Genomic DNA, 23,492 nt, shown 5'->3' with positions numbered 1-23,492 from the left:
GATCGAGACCATCCTGGTCAACATGGTGAAACCCCGTCTCTACTAAAAATACAAAAAATTAGCTGGGCATGGTGGTGCGTGCCTGTAATCCCAGCTACTCAGGAGGCTGAGGCAGGAGAATTGCCTGAACCCAGGAGGCGGAGGTTGCGGTGAGCCGAGATTGCGCCATTGCACTCAAGCCTGGGTAAAAAAAACCAAAATCCAGTTGAAGTATATCTAAAAAAAAAAAAAAAAAAGAATAATATGCTCTTAAAGACTTGCCACAGACATATGTGGAATTTAAGTCGTGACCTAGAAGTAATTATCTTGGTTAGTATATGTAATATCAGTAGGTGGCACGTTTATGATTTTTTTTTCCTAAGTAACATCCTGTCTTCTGTAATTCAATTAATAAGGAAAAGGCACTGAAATCAGAGTATACGGTAGAGATTTTTTGTTTTTGTTTGTTTTCTAACTATTGTTATTTTGTAAGGATAATGCAATGTGTTTGTTTTTGTTTTTTTTTTTTTTTTTGTAGAGAAACTTCTAGTGTAGAGGAATATAGGCAAGGAGTGAGAAATTTAGAGGGAAAGATTCAGTACAAATTTTTTAAAATTTGAAGTTTTTCTTCAGTAATACAGCAGATTAACACAATGGTAGAATTGTCATTAATGAGAAACATCTGGATATTAATCGTTTAAGTGGCAGGTAATTTTTAAATTCTGGTAACTAGATTATTAAAATCTCTTTCTGAGGTTACATTATAATATTTTAAAAAATTGTTTCATTTTTTACAGAGACAGGGTCTTGCTATGTTGCCTAGGCTGGTCTTGAACTCCTGACTTTAAGCAAGCCTCCTGCCTTGGCCTCTGAAAATGTTGGGATTATAGGCATAAGCCACTGCATTTAGAAGCTTATAATCTTGATGGTTGAGACTATACAGGCTCATACTTTCTCCTTTATGAAATGGGAATATTGAAGCTGAGTAATTACAATTTATTGCAAAGCCATATTAGTTCAGTCTTCTCAGGTTTAAAATTTGTGATTTAGGTCTATGTTGAAGTTTTTCTTCTGCACTTAAGTGGTTTGCCACCAAACTTTTATTAACATTAAAACCTGTGAAGTCACTTTTTTTTAAATGACAATAATTCACCTGTTTCTTTAAAAAGGTAGAATTTATGTTAAAATGTTTTGCTGTCATCCATACTCACTTTTTCTTTCTTTCCTCCCCTTGGTTTATTGTGTTTCCAGTTTTTAAAAGCAAATACGAGTAAATATTTTCCGACAGTTTTTTCCCACAAGAAAGTAGCATACTCTCCACACTGTTTTGCCCCTCGTTTTGTCTCAGCAGTTAACAGTGTGTCTTGGAGATCTTATTGGAATATAGAGAGCACATTATTTTCTTGTAGTTTCCTATTGTGTGGGTAGAATCTTTACAATTTATTTGATTCATAGTATCAGTCCCCACTTAGAAAGGGGATGGTGCATTCTGGTTTTCTGAGAACAATTTTGGTTTCTCTTTGCTTCTGATACAATATTTAGAAGCTGCCCTGTCACTCTTAAATGTATTCAGGTTTGCATGGTTGCTTCCCTTCATTTGCTGTGAGATTACAAAACATCATCTTCTGAGAAGTTGTTTATCATACAGATTTTCATTAGTCCTGATAATTCTTATATCTCATTATGTGTATTTGAAGTTTCATTTTCTGGGCAGCCTAACTTTAAAAGAGTTTTTATGCTTTTGTTAACTTTTATGAGTAATACTTTTTAATATTTGGGGTTTGTACTTTCTTCAGTTTTTCATGTAAGCATCCATTCACCCCCAGCCCCCAGACAGAGTCTTGCTGTGTCACCCAGGCTGGAGTGTAGTGGCATGATCTAGGCTCACTGCAACCTCTGCCTCCCAGGTTCAAGCAATTCTCCTGCCTCAGCCTCCTGAATAGCTGGGATGACAGGCACCTGCCACCACGCCTGGCTAATTTTTGTATTTTTAGTAGAGATGGGGTTTCACTATGTTTATCAGGGTGTTCTCAAACTTCTGACTGATCTCAGGTGATCCACCCACCTCGGCCTCCCAAATGCTGGGATTACAGGTGTGAGCCACTGCGACCGTCCATGTAAGCATTTTTATCTTTGGCTTTCCCTTCCTTCTCCCCTCCTTCCCGTTCTCCCCTTCTCTTTTTTCTAATTTCTCTTTTCTTTCTTCCTTTGCATCTCCTAAGTATCAGGAACTTTAAAGGAACAGGAATAGGTGCCAGATTAGAGTTTGCAGTGTGTAGACTGAGGATGAAATCTGTGTCTGTGTGTGTGTATGTCATAAATTAAGTAGGTAGAATTTATAGCCTGAATTAGTGATACATGGAACTTTTGCCACATTTTTTGAGGGGTTCCAGTTATCATATACAGTTCTTGACTTAAAAACTTGATTTAAAGAACTGATACATCTTTTAAATTATTCGTGCTTGAAGCAAAATGACAAGAAGAGGATAAGTAGATAGATACACCTTAAACCTTTGATGTTTTTTGATGCTCAAAAGAAATCCCACCTATTGGTGAGTTCTGCATGCCACCTTTCTTTGAGATGGAGGCTTGCTCTGGTTGCCCAGGCTGCAGTGCAGTGTTGCAATCTTGGCTTACTGTAGCCTCCACCTCTTGAGTTGAAGTGATTCTTGTGCTTCACCTCCAAAGTAACTGGGACTACAGTTGCACTGCCAAGCCTGGCGTGTGTGTGTGTGTGTGCGTGCGTGCGTGTGCGTGCGTGTATGCGTATGTGTTTTTAGTAGACACTGGGCTTCACCATGTTGGCCAGGTTGATCTCGAACTCCTGACATCAAGTGATCTGCCTGCTTCTGGCTTCCAAAGTGCTGAGGTGATAGGCATGAGCCACTGCACCCGGCCTATTTTCTTTATGTTTCAGTTCAGTGATTTTCAAAAATACGAGTAACGGCCTATCAAAATGAAATAGTATACATGATGTTTGTGTCATTTATTTTTGATATTTCTAAGATGATTTGACTTCTAAGAACTAGTAATGTCAACTTAATATTTATATCTTGACTTCTGTAGAGTCTGCAGAGTATGCCTTGGTTATGTTTTATATTTTGCTATAATTCTGCAATAATTTCTTTTCTCCCATAGTTTGCTTATGCATGCCGAAGTATCTATATATCACATGTATTGTATCAGTAGTTTTGTATTTTTTTAAGCACTAGAAAAATTGACTTAAAATACATTGTGCTGGCCGGGTACCAGTGGCTCACTCCTGTAATTCCCGCACTTTGGGAGGCCGAGGTGGGTGGATCATGAGGTCAGGAGTTCAAGACCAGCCTGGTCAACATGGTGAAACCCTGTCTCTACTAAAAATACAAAAATTAGCTGGGCGTGGCGGGCATCTGTAATTCCAGCTACTCAGGAAGCTGAGGCAGAGAATTACTTTAATCTGGGAGGCAGAGGTTGCAGTTAGCTGAGATCACACCACTACACTCCAGCTTGGGCAATAGAACGAGATTCCATCTCAAAAAAAAAAAAAAAAATTACATTGTACTTGGCATTAAATAGAATGGTGAGGCACTTTGAGGTAGTTTTGAATTCTGCGTGTTTGCCTATGGATAGAAAAAAGGACATTTGCCTATGGATAGAAAAAAGGACATACAAGGTGGTGGCTTGCACCTGTAGTCCCAGCATTTTGGGAGGCTGAGACAGGTGGATCATTTGAGGCCAGGAATTTCAGACCAGCGTGGTGAACAGGGCAAAACCCATCTCTACTAAAAATACAAAAATTATTCAGGTGTGCTAGTGCACACCTGTAGCTCCAGCTACTCTGGAGCTTCAGGCATAAGAATCGCCTGAATCTGGGAGGCAGAGGTTGCAGTGAGCCGAGATTATGCCACTGCACTCCAGCCTTGGTGACAGAGTGAAACCCTGTCTCGAAAAAAAAGAAAAAAGGATGTTAGCATATTTAACTATGCTTAATAAATGAAGTACTGCAGTGGGTCCTGACAGACATGCCGTACATTTAATTATCTTGTCTCATGTTGTTAATTATTAGAATCTATTTTCTTATCAATTGTTATTATGTTTCTGGAATGTAAGTGATTTACAAATAGCAAAAGTACAGATTTATGAAGTTTTTTGGTAAGTGAATTTGATAACTTCAGTTTGATTAGTGAAGCAGAATTGATAAGGTATTTAGGTAAACATAAGTATCCTCAAACTGAGCACAATTTGATTGTGTTCTTAAATATTTTAAATTTCTTATCCACATATTTAAAGACGTGGGCAGACCTAACCCATCTTGGAAGTGCTTTGATTTTTCTCCTGATTTTGCTATTTGAAGGAAGCAAAGTTTATCCAGCACTTAATTATTTTATAGTTTCACCCCATTAATGCAAGTATTTGGCTATTAGAATCTTTTCCAGGTAGTAGATATTTTTATTAATAATATGAGAGAGAGAGAAGTGGCTGGAGGTGGTGAACAGGGAGTGCTTGAAGGATGATCCAGAGTCAAGTGGATTTTGTATATAGATCCTTAAATGAATGAGAATCCGGTAGAGTGGTTTGAAGATGGAGGTGATAACGATGTTTCTTTATACGTTTGAGAAGGCAGGTAGCAGCATTCTCCACAAGCTGGAGTCTGGAGAGCAGGCATTTCACGAGGCCCTAGAGAAGGGAATTACAGCAGTCAAAGAAAGAAGAGATGTAAGTATGGATGAGGGTTTTCCATAAGTGAAGTTGAGGCAGCTGCATAGGTAGAGCAAGGTCAAAATAACTTCTGAACAAAATAGTGTTGATAAGCAGAAGGTCATGTTGACAAGGAGAGGACCAAGAAAAACTTTGAATATTAGTGTGGGGTAAGAGAGCATTTTAACCCAACTTCTTTAATGCTTTCTCTAGCTCAAAATAATTGAGTCAGTTCTTAGTGCAGGAAGTTACACTGGGAGGCCTGGAAGTTGGGAGGGGAAAGAAGAAAACCCAACAGGCAATTGTTCGTCGTATTTTAGTTGACTATTGGTGAAAATAGTAGAGACTATCAATTTCCATAAAGCTTATTGAATTGAATATAATATATTCAATATAATCAAGTATAAGGCTTTCATAGTTCCTCAGAGCTATTGACTTTAGACACAAAATGATTTTATTTTATTATTTTTTTGAGAGGGTCTCACTGTGCCACCCAGGCTGGAGTGCAGTGGCATGGTCATAACTTACTGTAACCTCGAACTTCTGGGCTCAAGTGATCTTCCCACCTCAGTTTCTTGAGTACATGGAACTACAGGCATGTGTTACAATGCTTGGCTAATTTTTTTTTTTAATTTTTTTTGACAGAGTTTCCCTCTTGTTACCCAGGCTGGAGTGCAAGGGCGCAATTTTGGCTTATTGCAACCTCCACTTCCCGGGTTCAAGCGATTCTCTTGCCTCAGCCTCCTGAGTAGCTGGGATTACAGGCATGTGCCACCATGCCCAGCTAATTTTGTATTTTTTGTAGAGACGTGGTTTCTTTATGTTGGTCAGGCTGGTCTCGAACTTCCAACCTCAGATGATCCACCCACCTCTGCCTCCCAAAGTTCTAGGATTACAGGCATGATGCTTGGCTAATTTTTTAAAATTTTTGTGGAGACAGAGTTTTGCTGTGTCACCCAGGTTGGTCTTGAACTCTTGGCCTCAAGCAATCCTCCTGCCTCAAGCAATCCTCCTGCCTTGGCCTCCTGAAGTGTTGATATTACAGATGTGAGTCACCACACCTGGCCCCACAAAATGATTTTAAAAAGTGTGATGGAACATATGTTAAAATAGTCCAGTCATGGTAGCTCACACCTGTAATCCCAGCACTGTGGGAGGCTGAGGTGGGTGGATTACCTGAGGTCAGGAGTTCCAGACGAGCCCGGCCAACATGGTGAAACACTGTACTAAAAATACAAAAATTAGCCAGCCATAGAGGCATGCGTCTGTAATCACAGCTACTCGGGATGCTGAGGCAGGAGAATTGCTTGAACCCTTGAGGTGGAGGTTGCTGTGGGCTGAGATTGTACCTTTGCATTCAGCCTGATTGACAGAGCAAGACTCCATCTCAAAAACAAATAAAACTATGTTAAAAATAATAATATCTCTGTACCATAAAAGAGTGAGCTGAATAAGTTTTTCTTCTCGGTTTTAAAAGTCTTCTTTAAATGTTTTTCTGGTATTTTGCTTTTGTGCCCAACCTTTTATTAATAAACCAAAATAATTCCCATAATTCCTTTCCCTCGCCGTTATTTATTTATTTATTTTAAGACAGTCTCTGTCTGTCACCCAGGCTGGAGTGCAGTGGTATGATCTTGGCTTGCTGCAACCCCTTCCTCCTAGGTTCAAGCAATTCTCCTGCCCCAGCCTCCTGAGTAGCTGGGACTGCAGGCGCTCGCCACCATGCCTGGCTAATTTTTGTATTTTTAGTAGAGATGGGGTTTAGCCATGTTGGCCAGACTGGTCTCAAACTCCAGGACTCAGGTGATCCACCTACCTTGGCCTCCCAAAGTGCTGGGGTTATAAGCATGAGCCACTGCACTTGGCCCCCTTTTACACTTCTGAAAACCTTTTTTTTTTTTTTTTTTGGCCCGTGTTTTCCTTGCTTAGATTACCAGGTGGATATTAAGTATGTCTTCTCAACTTTCACTAGTTATTAAATACATAGATGAGGAAAGAGGATAATTTTCCATTTGATCTACTTTTTTTTTTTTTTTTTTTTTGGGGGAGGGGTTTTGTTTTTTTTACCCAGGCTGGAGTGCAATGGGGCGGTCTCGGCTCACCGCAACCTCCGCCTCCTGGGTTCAGGCAATTCCCCTGCCTCAGCCTCCTGAGTAGCTGGGATTACAGGCACGCGCCACCATGCCCAGCTAATTTTTTGTATTTTTAGTAGAGACGGGGTTTCACCGTGTTAGCCAGGATGGTCTCGATCTCTTGACCTCGTGATCCACCCATCTCGGCCTCCCAAAGTGATGTGATTACAGGCTTGAGCCACCGCGCCCGGCCATTTGAACTACTTTAAAACCTGATCTGTCATTTGAGATTTTCACCTTTGTGTAGAAATCTTACCTCTCAGTTAATCACTTAGGCCCATGATTTTTCAGTCCTTATCAGCATTATACATGATGTGGGATAGACTAGGGAAGATATTTACAAGCACACGAATTATACAGAGTATGCTGCATGTACTTTAAATGTGAACTAAATGCTTCACTTTTTATTTTTATTTTTATTTTATTTTATTATTTATTTATTTATTTATTTATTTTTTTGAGACGGAGTTTCGCTCTTGTTACCCAGGCTGGAGTGCAATGGTGCGATCTCGGCTCACCGCAACCTCCGCCTCCTGGGTTCAGGCAATTCTCCTGCTTCAGCCTCCTGAGTAGCTGGGATTACAGGCACGCGCCACCATGCCCAGCTAATTTTTTGTAGTTTTAGTAGAGACGGGGTTTCACCGTGTTGACCAGGATGGTCTCGATCTTTTGACCTCGTGATCCACCCGCCTCGGCCTCCCAAAGTGCTGGGATTATAGGCGTGAGCCACCGCGCCCGGCCTTTTTTTATTTTTTATTTTGAGACAAAATCTTGCTCTGTCACCCAGGCTGAAGTGCAGTGGTGCAGTCTTGGCTCACTGCAACCTCTGCCTCCTGGGTTCAAGCAATTCTCGTGTCTCAGCCTTCCGAGTAGCTGAGATTACAGGCACACACCACCACATCCAGTTAATTTTTGTATTTTTTAGGATAGGTTGGATTTGGCCATGTTGGCCAAAATCTCGATCTTGGGTGATCTCGAACTTCTGGCCTCAAGTGATCCACCCACCTTAGCCTCCCAAAGTGCTGGGATTACAGATGTTTGTTACCACGCCCGGCCTAACAATTGTTAATAATGACTTTTTAGTGACCCATCTGACTAGTGACCTCTATAGACCTGTGGTGGAGACCTCCTGCTTTAGCTAGTTTGTAGTTTGAATGGTAGATACTCTCTTCATTTATGTAAGAAAATGATGCTACATGTAGAAACTAGGATCTATTAAAGAAATGTAGAAACTAAAAGAAATGACAATTTTAGTTACAATGATAGGTATCATTGCTTATTATGTATAGACATTGCTGAAGAAGTTATGTTTATTAATCCTTTCAACCAGCTCTGTGAGGTAGTTAGTATAGCATCTCTATTTTATATGTAAGACTTGGAGAAGTTTAGTTGTTGGAAATAGGGGCAAGTAGAGATGTGTGAATATAGATATTTCTGCCTCTGATGCCTACCTTTTAACTATTGTATTGTACTTCATTTAATTTTGAGACAGTCTTATTCTGTCACCCAGGTTGGAGTGCAGTGGCACAATCACGGCTCTGTGTAAGCTCGACCTCCTGGGCCCAAGTGATTCTCCTACCTCAGCCTCCCGAGTAGTAACTATAGGTGCATGCCACTATGCCTGGCTAATTTTTGTATGTGTTGTAGCGACAAAGTTTCACCATGTTGCCCAGGCTGGTCTGAAACTCCTGGGTTCAAGGATTCCAACGACCTCAGCCTCTCAAAAGTGCTGGGATTATAGGTGTGAGCCACTGTACCTACCCTGTATTATATATTAAAATAGGCATTCTGTACTTGTTGATTAGGAGTGTGATAGAATATCACAGTGTAATTACCTTTCTTTTGGTTGCAGTTTTACTTTCTGATAGTATTCTAGTATTCTAGCAACTGTTTTTGTCTATCAGGAAAAATACACTGTTACATGTAGTAAACACATTTATTCTAGATATTTATATTGTATTTTTCTAGAATGGAGAAAAAGCATACTTTTATTGTTCAGCGTCTTTAATGACTAGTATTAAATTATATTAAGCCATTCTATAGATAGATTCTTCTTTGGGATAACTTAAAAACTCATTTGAAAATATTTTGCTGGTTTTCCATCTCCAGTATTTCAGTATCTTTTTACTAGACTGATTACCTACCTAGCCATTTTGATAATGGAGGGTGTTTTAGAGCTTCTGCTAGCAAGAGAATTATAACCTTGACTTGTGCTTACTGGTCAAAATATGAGTCCTTCCTTGTAGAATCCCATCTCTTCATAAATAATTCAGTCTGAATCACTTAGAAGGTATCTGACATTTTCTAAAATGTAGCTAACATCTTAAGGCAACATTTTTTTTGCCCTTCTTTTTTCACACTTACTCTGTATTAAAATGACTTAAGACATCTGGCAATCAGATTAATTAGAAGTCTGTTGTAAGTGTTACATTTACCAAACTAGTTAGAAAATTAAGTTTTCTTAATGTTAATTATACCTTATAGGTTTACTTATATTCCTAGTGATATGCCAATTTTGCAGTCATTACCTCCTGCTTCAAAATGTTACATTTGTCTGGTTGCAATTTTATTTTGATATGAGAAAGTTGGCAGTTACTTACTCCACAACAGACATTGGTCCTAGGAAATCAGAAAATAAAAATGAGTTGTTTGTGTTCAAAATTTTCATAGAATAATATGTCTTAGACTTGCTAATTAACAGTTTCATTACATTTTAATTCTGAATTTCCTTTTATTTATATAGGTTAATGAACTTTCTGAGGAAGAGGAAGATGAAAAGCTGGGTCATATTGAAGAACTTCCAGAAGAGGGTGCAGAAAAATCAAATGACATGCCAGAGGTGGTACAATTAAGGATGACTGAAAATGTCTTGGAATCAAATAGTGTTAAAGCATCAACAAGGTAATAGCTCAGTTGAATTAACTTTAGCTTTTAAGTATGTCATTCCAATTGTAGACTCACTCAAGCACTCAGGAATATACACTAACTATATGTGAAAGTTTGGCATTTGTGAGTGAAAAAGAGCAAGAGGTAAAATTTAAAATTTAACGATGTAGTCTTGCTAAGGAATTTTCAGTTATTAGTGTTAATACCTTTTTTCAAAAATATAATGTCTTACAAATATTACTTCTTAAAGTTTATTTGTTTTGTGTTAGCTTATTAATTGGGCTGGAGAAAATTTTAGAACCTCTGGAAGTAGCATCTTTGGAGAAGGATACAGTGGCTGAATTGACTTGTATATCCTGCTTCCAGGCTACAGTTAGTTATAACTAGGCTGTAAGGATGGAACTCTGATCCATTAAGATAGTGCTTTCCAATTGTTCTCATGTATAAAATGCCAATATTTACATGGCATACTGGATAAATTCGATAAATGATAAATGTGGTAGGCTGAAGGCCTTATCACAGCACACAGCTGGGACCATTGGACACACTATTAAGGAAGCTTTAGAGAGTTCAAGAGAAAGAGTGAACCTTTCTGTGGCTTTTGATAAATATTTCCAGACTACTTAAAGGACATGACCCAGTTTACATTGTCATACTCGTGGATCGTTAGGTCTGCTAAATTCTATGCTAGTTCTATGTAAAGCTCCGTGGTTTAGTAACCCTTTCTAATTAAGAGGATACAGCTATATATTTAATCCACTAGATATTTTTCATTTAATTTGTGTTCAGTGGAATGGTGGTTAAAAAGAGGAAGTAGGGGCCGGGCGCGGTGGCTCAAGCCTGTAATCCCAGCACTGTGGGAGGCTGAGGCGGGTGGATCACAAGGTCAAGAGATCAAGACCATCCTGGTCAACATGGTGAAACCCCGTCTCTACTAAAAATACAAAAAATTAGCTGGGCGTGGTGGCACGTGCCTGTAATCCCAGCGACTCAAGAGGCTGAGGCAGGAGAATTGCCTGAACCCGGGAGGCGGAGGTTGCGGTGAGCCGAGATCGCGCCATTGCACTCCAGCCTGGGTAACAAGAGCGAAACTCCGTCTCAAAAAAAAAAAAAAGAGGAAGTAATAATTTGAGTCAGAAAGCAAAATGTCATTTAAAGGTAACTGGTAATATCTAAGGGAAGAACTATCTAATGCCATTCAGGAAAATAACAAAGTAATTTTAAGAGTCTGCTGCAAAATACAACTATTACATTTCTCTGTAGGCCTCTGGATCTTTATATTATGTTTGGTTTCTTCAAATGTGATCATAATTCTGATATATTAAAATGTTTATTCTCTCTGTTCCCTGATTTAACATTTTGTTTTTGCTTTTATATGTGTTTACGTGACCTTCTAATATTTTTGATGATCTCTTAGCTGTATTTTAATTATATATTAAGATATCTGTATGTTCAGATATTATTTGCATTTGAACTATTGTTCTTTTTTCTTGATATTTTGAACTGTTTCAGCTAGCTTGTCAGTACTGTACTGCTACTGAAAAAACCCACCTTTGTTCTTTGGCCCTTTTTTCCTTCTTTTAAATTATTTGGATAAATTTGCTGTAATCAAAGAGTGAACCTTTCTCTGGCTTTTGATAAATATTTCTGGACTACTTAAAGGATGTGACCCAGTTTACATTGTCACTTGCAGTATTTTCTTGAGGACCTTACAGCAATAAATTTAAATGGGTGTTTTAAATTTTGTTAATTATTATTATTTTTTTTTTTGGACCTGCCTGTTGCCCAGGCTGGAGTACAGTGGCACAATCTCGGCTTACTGCAACTTCTGCCTCCTGGGTTCAAGGGATTCTCATGCCTCAGCCTCCCAAGTAGCTGGGACTACAGGCACATGTCACCTAATTTTTGCCACCTAGCATTCACAGCTAATTTTTGTATTTTAGGAGAGATGGGGTTTCACCATGTTGGCCCGGCTGGTCTCAAACTCCTGGCCTCCAGTGATCCATACCCCTCTGCTTCCCAAAGTGTTGGGATTATAGGCATGAGCCACTGCACCAGGCCTCTAATTTTGTTAATTAGAGCTCTCCTCTCTAATAAGGTGGCCACTATCTCCTTCTGTATATTTATTATTATTTAATGACAGGGTCTCTTGCTCTGTCATCTAGTCTGAAGTGTAGTGGCACAATCACAACTCACTTAAAGCCTCCACTTCCTAGGCTCAAGCAATATTCCTGCCTCAGCCTCTTGTGTAGCTGGGACCACAGGTGCTCGCCACCATGCCCAGCTAGTTTTTGTATGTTTTGTAGAGATGGGGTTTCGTCATTTTGCCTGAGCTGGTCTTGAGCTCCTGGGCTTACAGGTGTGAGCCACTGTGCCCGACCACTAGTAGTGGTACAACATAACTACTTTTTGGTGGTATCTGTTGCCTTGTTGTAATACTTTTCAGTACATTTAAATGTAAACTTAAACTAATAAAAATTAAAATTTAAAAATTACTTCCATAGTGTGCTGACCACATTTCAAGTGCTCAGTAGCCACACATGTATCAAGTGACTATCATGTTGGACAGTGCAGATATAGAACATTTTTTTTTTTTTTGAGGTAGAGTTTCGCTGTTGTTGCCCAGGCTGGAGTGCAATGTCATGATCTCTGCTCACTGCAAACTCTGCCTCCCGGGTTCAAGCGATTCTCCTGTCCAGCCTCCTGAGTAGTTGGGATTATAGCTGGGATTACAGACATGCACCACCATGCCCAGTTAATTTTGTATTTTTAGTAGAGATGGGGTTTCTTTATGTTGATCAGGCTGGTCTTGAACTCCTGACCTCAGGTGATCCGCCTGCCTTGGATCCTAGAGTGCTGGGATTATAAGCATGAGCCACTGTGCCCGACCTGATATAGAACATTTCTATAATTGCAGAAATTTCTTTTGGAGAGTGCTGATTTAGCCAAGTGAATTCATTAAGTATTTACCAGCAAGTTTAAGTATTGTTTCAAATACATGTTACTCATAGCTTCTCTCTGATCATCTGTCTGGTTTTGTAGAGAATCCTCCTTTCCTCCAACATAGTCATTTTATGAGGTTTTTTTGTTTTTTTTTTTTGAGACAGAGTCTTGCTCTGTCACCCAGGCTGGAGTGCAGTGGCTTGATCTCGGCTCACTGCAGCCTCTGCCTCCAAGGTTCAAGTGATTCTCTGGCCTCAGCCTCTCAATTAGCTGGGATTACAGGCCTGTGCCACCACACCCAGCTAATTTTTCATTTTTAGTAGAGACGAGGTTTCCATGTTGGCCAGGCTGGCCTTGAACTCCTAACTTCAGGTGATCCGCCCACCTCATCTCCCAAAGTGCTGGGATTACAGGTCTGAGCCACCACACCTGGCCGGTTGTCAGGATTCTTTAATTGCGGGTCCTAGAAACATTCTGGTTAAAGTATAGAAAAAGCAATTTATTTGTATGAAGGATTCTGGGCTACGGTCAAATGGAAGTGCAAAGATAAGAACATGGGCAGCTTTGTGAAGGTTAGAAATACAGGGGCATTGAAGAATCTCTTCAGCATTTGGCTGTTGCTATGAGAGTTCTGTCTGTTATTCTGCTCAGAAGTAGATACCTGTAGGGTGGTGGAGAGAGGATCTGCCCTACATTTAGTTAGGTGTCTCTTCCCCTAGCCAGTGTAGAACTGGTTATTGTGATTTATGCGTATCTGAGGACTGTGTAGGATGGAGGGAGGAGCTAGTTTCCCATGGGAAAACAGGGTTATTGCCAAAATGTTGGAGTGGGGTTATTAGGCAGACGTGTCTACCATTTTGGTCTCCTAGATTTAGTGATGATATTTATATGTTTCCGTTAATACCTATACATTTTCATTTTATTTTAGTTTTGGCTGATAAAGTGTCTAAAGATTAAAAAGTGCTCATGACTACTTTTCCGGTGGTATCTATTGCCTCATTATAATACATTTCAGGTACTATAATGTCATCAGAGTAGAAGTATCTGCTGTTTTTTAGTTGACATTTATTTATGAAAATTTTAATTTAATTATTCTCTTGAAAGTAAAAATATCCATGGTGTGTAGTACCTTCAGACTGTTTTCAGTTTTTATTCTGTTTGTTATTAAAGATGCTCACGTTAGAATTTTCTATAAATTACCTGTTTTTACATTTATTTTAATGGCAACTTATTTTTACAGATGTTATTGTTTGAGATAGAGGCTGAAGATTGAAGTTGTTTATTGATGTGTCCTCGGAAATTAAAAGTAAATTGAAATGCATGCCATTTCATAAGTGGTTAATAAGACATAAACAAATGAAAAATTGAAGTGGAATGAAGCCTACAGCTAGTTAGAGAGAACAGATATGTTTGATCTTTTAGGCTTTCAGAAAGAATGATTAGGGTTGTAAAAATTTTTTTAAAGATATTTATTTTTGCATGTCTCTCTGCTAAACAAGGATATCCATTTTTTTTGGTTTGTTTTCACATGAAGTTTCACTCTCGCCCAGGCTGGGCTATCTCGGCTCACTGCAATGTCTGCCTCCTAGATTCCTAATTCTCCTGCCTCAGTCTCCTTAGTAGCTGAGATAACAGGTGCCCACCACCATACCCGACTAGTTTTTGTATTTTTAGCCGAGACAGGGTTTCACCATGTTGGCCAGGCTGGTGTTTTGAACTCTTGACCTCCACCGCCCATCTCAGCCTTTCAAAGTATCAGGATTACAGGCATGAGCCACCACACCCAGCTCCCATTGATGTATGTTATTTCTAATCTGCAGCAATCTACTTAAGCTTCTTGTTCTTGTTTCTTATAAATATAAAAATACTTCACTGAGTCTAGTTGATTTTATTAGTATAACATATCGGTTGTTTTAAAAAATAACAGATCATTGAAGCCGGGCGCGGTGGCTCAAGCCTGTAATCCTAGCACTTTGGGAGGCCGAGGCGGGTGGATCACGAGGTCAAAAGATCGAGACCATCCTGGTCAACACGGTGAAACCCCGCCTCTACTAAAAATACAAAAAATTAGCTGGGCATTGTGGCGTGTGCCTGTAATCCCAGCTACTCAGGAGGCTGAGGCAGGAGAATTGCCTGAACCCAGGAGGCGGAGGTTGCGGTGAGCCGAGATCGCGCCATTGCACTCCAGCCTGGGTAACAAGAGCGAAACTCCGTCCCAAAAAACAAACAAACAAACAAACAAACAAAAAACAGATCATTTATTTTATTTTTTTATTTTTCTGTGAACTCTTCAGAGAGTTAAGAGCATTTCCTTCCTTTGGTCAAATCCCTTCAACGTCTCTTTATTGAAGGAGCCAAAAATTCTTAACTGGCCTGTAAGGTTCTATTCTATGTACACACACTGCCCCAACCCACCCCTAACTGCTGCACCCTTTCTTCCTTTATCTCTTGGTTGCTCTCTCTTCGGGCATTCTCCTTTGGCCATAATAAAATTCCTTAATTCATCAGTCATGTTCTACCTTTGAGCCTTTGGTCTGGACTGTTCCTTCTGTCTGGATAGATGTTCCCCTAGATAGCTGCATAGTTCTCTCACTATGTTCAGTTCTTTGCTCAGATGTCACTTTCTCAGTGATAACCACCTCATCCTCCTTTCTTGATCTCCCTTAGCCTATTCTATTTTGTCCAAAACTCATAACCATTTAACATACGTTTATTATTGTTATTGTCTATCTTCCAGCCCTAGAAAGTAAATGATGAGACAGCAGGATTTTGTTTACTCATATATTTATAACACTTAGGATAGTGTCTGCTATAGAATAGGCACTCAGTATATATGTTGAATGAATAGAGCTTTAGAAGCAAGATGGAATTTTCTTAAATGTTCAACTTAATATGATTAAAATTACATATATAGCAAATGTGTCAGTGTTCTGAGATAGAAGAGATATAAAACATATTCTTTGATACTACCTTGGATGAAAGGAAAGTCGGGGAGAAATTTCCCTAAAATGCATAGGGCTTAGTATATAGGGAACTTTTAATGAATTTGAAACTGGAGGCCGGGCGCGGTGGCTCAAGCCTGTAATCCCAGCACTGTGGGAGGCCGAGGCGGGTGGATCACGAGGTCAAGAGATCGAGACCGTCCTGGTCAACATGGTGAAACCCCGTCTCTACTAAAACTACAAAAAATTAGCTGGGCATGGTGGCGCGTGCCTGTAATCCCAGCGACTCAGGAGGCTGGGGCAGGAGAATTGCCTGAACCCGGGAGGCGGAGGTTGCAGTGAGCCGAGATCGCGCCCTTGCACCCCAGCCTGGGGAACAAAGGCGAAAATCCGTCCTAAAAAAAAAAAAAAAAAAAAAAAAGAAACTGGAGATTGAACTTTTGGTAATTAACGTGTCATCTTTTTTAGTATTCCTATGAAGTAGTTTGCAAACATTTACTGGAAATATTAGGTAGCCTGCTTTGTATTTCTCTTCAGAAGTAGCCTAGGAAAGTGGTGGAATCCTAAGAGAAATAAACACTTGGGGAATGGTTTAAGTTAGCAGTTCTCAAACTTTTGGTCTCAAATGTTAGTGCCCTTATAAAAAGTAATTGAGGATTCCAATGAGCTTTTGTTACTGTGGACTATACTTGTTGATATTTACCACATTAGATATAAAAACAGAAAATTTAACCACAGGAAGTATTTCTTTGCCAAGTTGTACTTTGGAATGATGCTGCTGCTCCTGCTTCTTTTTTTGAGACAGAGTCTTGCTCAGTTGCCCAGGCTGGAGTGCAGTGGCACAATCTTGGCCCACTGCAACCTCTGTTTCCAGTGTTCAAGGGATTATCTCACCTCAACCACCCAAGTAGCTGGGACTGCCAATATATGCCAGCATACCTTACTAATTTTTGTCATTTTAACAGAGATGGTGTTTAGCCATGTTGGCCAGGCTGGTCGCAAACCCCTGGCTTTAAGTGATCTGCCTGCTTCAACCTCCTAAAGTGTTAGGATTATAGGTATAAGCCACCATACCCAGCCTGGGTGCTTCTGTTTGTAGCTGAAATATAACTATTTATGACCTCATGGGTTTTTATTGATAAGTTCTTTCTCCTTTATTAGTTTTAAGTTAGTGCTTCTCAGATATTTTTGTTATACAGCCCCCGTACACACTTAAAAATTATTGGGCACTCTAAAGAACTTTTGTTTCAGTGTGTTATATCTATTGGTGTTTATGATATTAGGAATTAAAACTGAGAAAATCAGTTAATTTTTAAATTTTTTTGAGACAGGGTCTTGCGGTGTTGCTCAGGCTAGAGAGTGCAGTGGCATGATTATAGCTCACTGCAGCCTTGACTTTTCAGGTTCAAGTGACCTTCCCACCTCAGCCTTGTGAATAGCTGGGACTGTAGGCACGTACCACCACACCCAACTACTATTTTTTATTTTTTGTAGATACAAGGTGTCATTATGTTGCCCTGGCCAACCTCAAGCTCCCGGGCACAAGTGATCCTCCAGCCTTGGCCTCCTTAAAGTGCTGGGATTACTGGGCCTTATTTATTTTTTTAAAATAACAATAAGTATATTACATGTTAGTGTAATGTTTCTTTTAAAATGAAAAGTAACTGTTTTCTAATTCCCTAAACTTTTTTAGTGGCATTGTTTTACATTTTTGCAAATCTCTTGAATATCTAGCGTGAAGGATTCTTACATTTTCTTCTCCATTTAATCTGTACCTGTTAAGATCTGGAAGTTTTGGTATTAAGAAGTGGGGCCTTTGGGAGGTTATTAGGCCATGGGGGTGGGGTTCTCATGAATTAGACTGGAGCCCTTAATAGAAGACCTGAGAAAAGACTTCTTACCTCTTTCTCTAAATGGGAGCATAGTGAAAAAAGTCTTATCAGTGGACCCCCACCAGACACTTAATCTGCTGGTGCCTTGATCTCAGACTTCTCAGCCTCCAGAACTGTGAGAAATAAATTTATTTCCTCAGTGTGTGGCATTTTGTTATAGTAACCTGAATGGACAGAAAATTCGTGCTGAGGAGTGGGTGCTGCTGTAACAAATACTTAAAATGTGGAAGTTGCTTTGGAACTGGGTAATGGGTAGAGGCTGGAAGAGTTTTGAGGAACATGCCAGAAAAGCCTGTATTGCTGTGAATGGGCCATTAAGTCTGATGATGGCGAGGGCTCAGAAAGAAAGGGAGAAGAGCTTTAAAGAAAGCCTCAGTTTTCTTAGAGAATACTAAGTGGTTGTGAATATGAATGGTAAAGGCCGTTCTAATGAGGTCTCATAGAAATGAGAAACATGTTATTAGACAGTGGAGGAAAGGTGTGGCAAAGAAATTGGCTGAATTGTGTTCGTGGTCTAGTGTTTTGTGGAACATAAAACTTGGGAGCTGTGAAATTAGATTTGGCTGAGGAAATACAATCTAAGCAAAGTATTGAAGGAGTTGCCTGGTTCCTCTTGATTGCTTATCGTAAAATGTAAGGAGAGAGGAATGATTTATTTATTTATTTATTTATTTTATTTTTTTATTTTTATTTTTTTTGAGAGGAATGATTTAAAGATGGAATTGTTGGAAGCAGAACTTAAAGATTTGGAAAATTCTCAGCCCATTGGTATTATAAAGAACAAGAAAGCTTATTAGAGAGAGGTCACCAAAGGTGTGGCCAGACTGCCATCTAATAAGGAGATTAGTCATCTAAAAAGAAGCCAGGACCTTTGTCCAAGACAGTGAAAGAATAACCCTGGCTCACACATGTAATTCCAGCACTTTGGGAGGTTAAGACCAGGAGTTTGAGACTAGCCTGAGCAACATAGTGAAACCTCATCTCTACCAAAAAAAATTTTTTTTTTTTTTTAATGAGCTGGGTATGGTGCCATATGCCTGTGGTCCCAGTGACTTAAGAGGCTGAGGTGGGAGGATTGCTTGAGTATGGGAGGTCAAATCTGCAGTGAGCCATGATCTCCAGCCTGAGCAACTAAGTGGGGCACTGTCTCAAAAGAAAAAAGGAATGACCATGAGGCAATTGAGAAATCAATTACAGGCCTTCAGTGTAAGGGCCTACGGGAGGTTGGGGAAGCCTAAATACAAAAGAGGGGCCGCCAGTGATTGGGGGGACCTTGGAGACCTTGGCAAGATTCCGTTATGCCTGGCATCATACTCTTCTGCCACTCTAGGTATGGCTCTGGTGTGATACAGGCAACTCCATGTCTGCCAGAGCACAGAGTGCATGAGCCCAAGGGATTTGGCTACCTCCACATTGAAAAGATGGGGCTGCCCTTGTGACCCAGGCAAGAGGACCATTACAGGGATGGGGTATGGTATATTGGTTATTCGGAAAAGATTGCTTCACTGAGTTCTATAGATCTTCCAGATGTTCACACATTTGTTAAAGTTCACATTCTTTAATGTCACTATTGATTGCATCGTAAGCATCTTTAAGTACTTAGATGTTTTTGAACTTATGGAGGAGGATAGAGGTTTTCCAGAATTCTGATTTTTGCCTGAAATTTCAAATTTTGTCATGTTGTCTGTCAGTTTTTCTTAACGTGAGAGTCATGGTCATTTTTGAGAAAATGTCTGCCAGCATTCAAGTCCTAATAACCATGGTTTAGATGTTAGTCTATCTTTCAAGTAAAAATGGTATTCCATAATAAAAGTGATTAGTTTTTAAAAAGTTTCAAGTGGCTGGTGAGGAAGAATACAGTGGCCACAGTACTACTAGCTTGGACTTATGCTAAGACCCCAAGCAATTTTTTCTACCGTTGATTTCTCATTGTCATTGTAGAAAACTTTAAACAACAATTTTAAGAATTTATTTGAGCATTTAAGGATTCATGAATCACACAGCAGTCAAAACCAGAGGAGGTTCAGAGTGCTCCACTTTAGCAGCCTGAGCAGTGGGGCTTTTATAGACTGGATGCAGAAGTAAAGAAATAACTTGATTGGCTAGGCATTTACCTTACTTGGATATGATCCAGTGGAAATTTCCTAGATAGACGTTAGTTGGTGGGTTTTCATTAGTCATTTTACTGTTGACATTAGGTTTCAGTTTACTTACATGGGAAGCCAAGGCACTGGAGCCATTTCAGCCTGATGGCCTCCTAATTTAAAACAATTTGAAAATATGCAAATGTCAGGATAGTGAAAAGGGCAAGTGGTATGAAGGTAGGTCTTCTGTTTTATAGAAAGGGCTTCAAGTACCCTCAGGTTTACAGACCACTTTTTGAGAGACAGTGGTTTAAATGTTTGTGTGTGAGTTATATTGATTGGTCTGTTCATGCATTTGTTATTTCTGTAGTTGTCATGTTTTGTTAAGATTTAAGCTGTGTTGAGAGTGGAATAAATGGTGGTGGAGTTTTGAGGCGTGAGCAGCCTAGGGTGCTGCATGGAAAAGCAGTAGTTTTGGTCGATTGATCCTGAGGTTCAGTCTAATCTGTGAAGTCCATGGAAATCTCAAGGTTGTTTCTGAATTGTTGCATTATATCCACACATTTATCATTTAGCTTTATATTTAAATGTACAAACTTTAGGGGAATTTTTACCTTTAAAAAATGTGAAGAGAGGCCAGGCTTGGTGACCTGTAATCCCAGCACTTTGTAATCACACCTGTAATCCCAGCACTTTGGGAGGCTGAGGCTGGTGAATCACGATGCCAGGTGTTTGAGACCAACCTGGCCAATATGGGGAAACCCTGTCTCTACTGAAAATACAAAAATTAGCCAGGTGTGGTGGCATATGCCTGCAGACTTAGCTGCATGGGAGGCCGAGGCAGAAGAATTGCTTGAACCTGGGAGATGGAGGTTGCAGTGAGCCAGCATCGCACCACTGCCCTCCAGCCTGGGTGACAGAGCGAGACTCCGTCTCAAAAAAAAAAAAAAAAGAAAAAAAGGAAAAGAGTTCTAAAAGAGCTTTTATCTTTTCTTCCCTTGCCTTATAATCTTTTTCGTGTTGTATTAAGAAAGTTTGTTTTGGCTTGAGGTTTAGGTAATTTTTGATTTACGCTCATGCTTAAGAAACCACAAACCAAAAAATGATTACTTTGTGTTAAAAAATTCATTTAAAGTTGTGCTTCTCATACCTTGCTAAAACTCAATTTAGGAAGATGAAAATTTTTTTTTTTTTTTTTTTTGAGACGGAGTTTCGCTCTTGTTACCCAGGCTGGAGTGCAATGGCGCGATCTCGGCTCACCGCAACCTCCGCCTCCTGGGTTCAAGCAATTCTCCTGCCTCAGCCTCCTGAGTAGCTGGGATTACAGGCACGCACCACCATGCCCAGCTAATGTTTTGTAGTTTTAGTAGAGACGGGGTTTCACCATGTTGACCAGGATGGTCTCGATCTCTTGACCTCGTGATCCACCCGCCTCGGCCTCCCAAAGTGCTGGGATTACAGGCTTGAGCCACCGCGCCCGGCCCAGGAAGATGAAAAATTGAAACGCTGTTTGTGGTTGCTGATGCTAGGGCTTCATTCTTATGAGTTCACTGGTTTCTGATGGTTCAATTTTAGATAAGATGCAGGAAAGAGGGTGTAAATGATTTAGGAAGAGCTGTGAGTTTAGGGTTTTAAGACTGGTTTCCACTTCATTCTGTGGATCCCCTATTATTATTGAGAAAATGTGCCTTCAGTTGACTAGAGGAGTATGCTAACTGTAATAGTATCTTTTTTCTTTCCTTTCATCATTGAATCATATAGTTTGCAAAATATTTCAGTTGACAGATTTTATCAGTTCACATTTTCACTATCTAGATTCCACTTGAGTTTAAAAAGGAAGTCATACTTTAGTGGAAGTACCAGAAATGTTGAGCAGTAACAGGTAGAATTTATGCTCTGGGTAGTAAGAAAGTTTTATTAGAGTTTAAAAAGAAAATCTTTTAAGTTCTAGCACATGATAAATATTGACAGGTTCTCTCCTTCTTTTCCTTCTCCTATAAATGATGCATTTGATATTTTAGAGACTTGTTATATATAACTTAGTGACTAACTTTGTAATAGTGAGAAATCTTTTGGTATACTCTTGTCATTGGTATAAAGTACTCCTAAGTTGATGGGGAAAGTAAGGAAAGGATTTTTGCTTTTGGTTTTAAAGGAGCATGTGATTATTATTTTTGTTTTGTTTTATATGTTTATTTTTTGAAACCATAGTTTTTTATATGGTAATTTTGGTATGGTTCTAGCATGACTTATCCGGAAGCTATCCGATTTTTAGACTTGAAAGTTAGCCATAAATGCTTTTCTCAAATTGGATAATTGAACAATAGTACTCTACCTATTTTGCATATTTTAGTAATTTCATATTTATAATTTATGTCCCTGGGTATAGTAGTGTGATTAATGAAAACAGATTGTTTTCTCTGCTTATATTGGATTAGGCTTATATATTCTTTAGAGAGGTCTAGCTAAATTCAAAATTTTATTCCTCTTTGCCCACCTCCTGAAAAATTGCAAAGTAATTAGGAAAAAAATTGTAGACTCTTGATTGGGTACCTCCTTGTCAGTAGTGACCTCATGTTGCAGTCTGCTTTCCTTAAACTGCAGAGTGTAGCACAGCCCTACTATTTGTAGGAGATGTAGGAGGACTCAGCGCTAATAATTGCTCAGCAGTTTTTATAAGCCCATCACTGTTCTTTACTTTGTTTTTAATGAAGTCTTTATCTGATGTTTTTGTTGGAAGATGCCAGGGTATTCAGAATGGTTTCCAAGACTCTGTTGCACAGGTAAAGTGATCTTTACCAGAGTTAGTTGAGGCTGAGCTGCGGTACTTTTATTGAAATATTGTTTGTAGCATTAAATGTTTTTACAATTGGGAAGTTAAAATAATAGTTTCTTATTTTATTTAGATACAAAATATTAGTGACTAGAATAAGTGGTTGCAAGATTGATCTTATGTTTTCAAGATGGTTATGTCATTGTAGGCAGATTTGAAAATAGAGTTAATAGCAGAAGGGATAAAATGTCAGGGAATGACTATAGTCTTCAATGATATGCTTGACCGATGACTTTAAAATATGTACATCCCCTGTGATTTATTGTTTGTCTTTCTAGTCTAGTCTTCCTTGTCTGGGGGTTTAATGAATGCAGTTAGCATTTCTAGGTGATCTTTATGGCATCTGCCTATAGTTCCTAAGTAATTTGACCTGAAGTTTTTCAGCAATTATTTTTCTTGTGTCTTTATTTTAGAACTCACATCCTTGTGATATTTATACATTTTAGCTGCAGATGCTTAGCTATATTGATACATCTTTTTTATATCTATTGGTGTGTGTGAGCCCTGGCGTATACATGAGGGCTTTTTACCCACAGGATTTGACTAAAGTATGAAAATAAAGAATAATTAATATTTGTGAAATATGAAAGCTAAGTCAATCCTTTTTGTCCTTCAGAAGCTCAGAGAACAAAGTTTTACAGTTCATTTGTGTATAGCCTCATGAATGACAACCTGACTCTTAAAGTGCAAAGTCTATTTATTTGAGTTGTTTACTGTGGCTGGTGGGAGCTCCTTATTAAAAGGAACTGTTTAGTTTTCATTGTCCTGGGATATTCTTCAGGGCTAAGGAATCTTTACTCTTGCACTAATAATTGAGCTTGCTGACCACTACTTTTATATATACTTGTAGTTTTCAGTAGCAATTAAAAGGGATAGGAAGCAAAAAGATCAACTGCCTTGTGATCTGTTCAGTTTAAGACCACTGGAGCTTTTGTCTCTTTTTGGCTCCTTTGAGTAACTGGAAATTTTATTAAACTTTATTCTTTTTGGAGGCTAGATATAGATCTAGGCCACTGTTTCTGAAACTTACCAGTATGAATAAGAACCATCATTGGCATTTGTTAAAAATGTAGACTCTGTCTGGTGCGGTGGTTTACGCCTGTAATCCCAGCACTTTGAGA

The 23,492-nt window shown here is 39.2% G+C and overlaps 1 protein-coding gene across 8 annotated transcripts in view; it reads left to right on the top strand.

Moving 5' to 3' along the window:
- FAM13B (family with sequence similarity 13 member B) overlaps positions 1-23,492 on the top strand; it is a 120,143-nt gene that overhangs the window by 48,561 nt on the left and 48,090 nt on the right. For 6 of the 8 annotated variants that reach the window (XM_032250362.1, XM_032250363.1, XM_032250368.1 and 3 more), the window contains 2 exons: positions 4,582-4,677; positions 9,535-9,692. In XM_032250362.1, coding sequence (XP_032106253.1) covers positions 4,582-4,677; positions 9,535-9,692 — 254 coding nt within the window. The remainder of the gene's footprint in view (positions 1-4,581; positions 4,678-9,534; positions 9,693-23,492) is intronic. The other 2 variants (XM_032250367.1, XM_032250365.1) reach the window with 1 other exon arrangement.

Source organism: Sapajus apella, unplaced genomic scaffold (assembly GCF_009761245.1).
Source record: "Sapajus apella isolate SASKATOON/1434 unplaced genomic scaffold, GSC_monkey_1.0 scaffold71, whole genome shotgun sequence".
NCBI classification, from domain to species: domain Eukaryota; kingdom Metazoa; phylum Chordata; class Mammalia; order Primates; family Cebidae; genus Sapajus; species Sapajus apella.
This window is presented reverse-complemented; position numbering and strand designations above follow the sequence as displayed.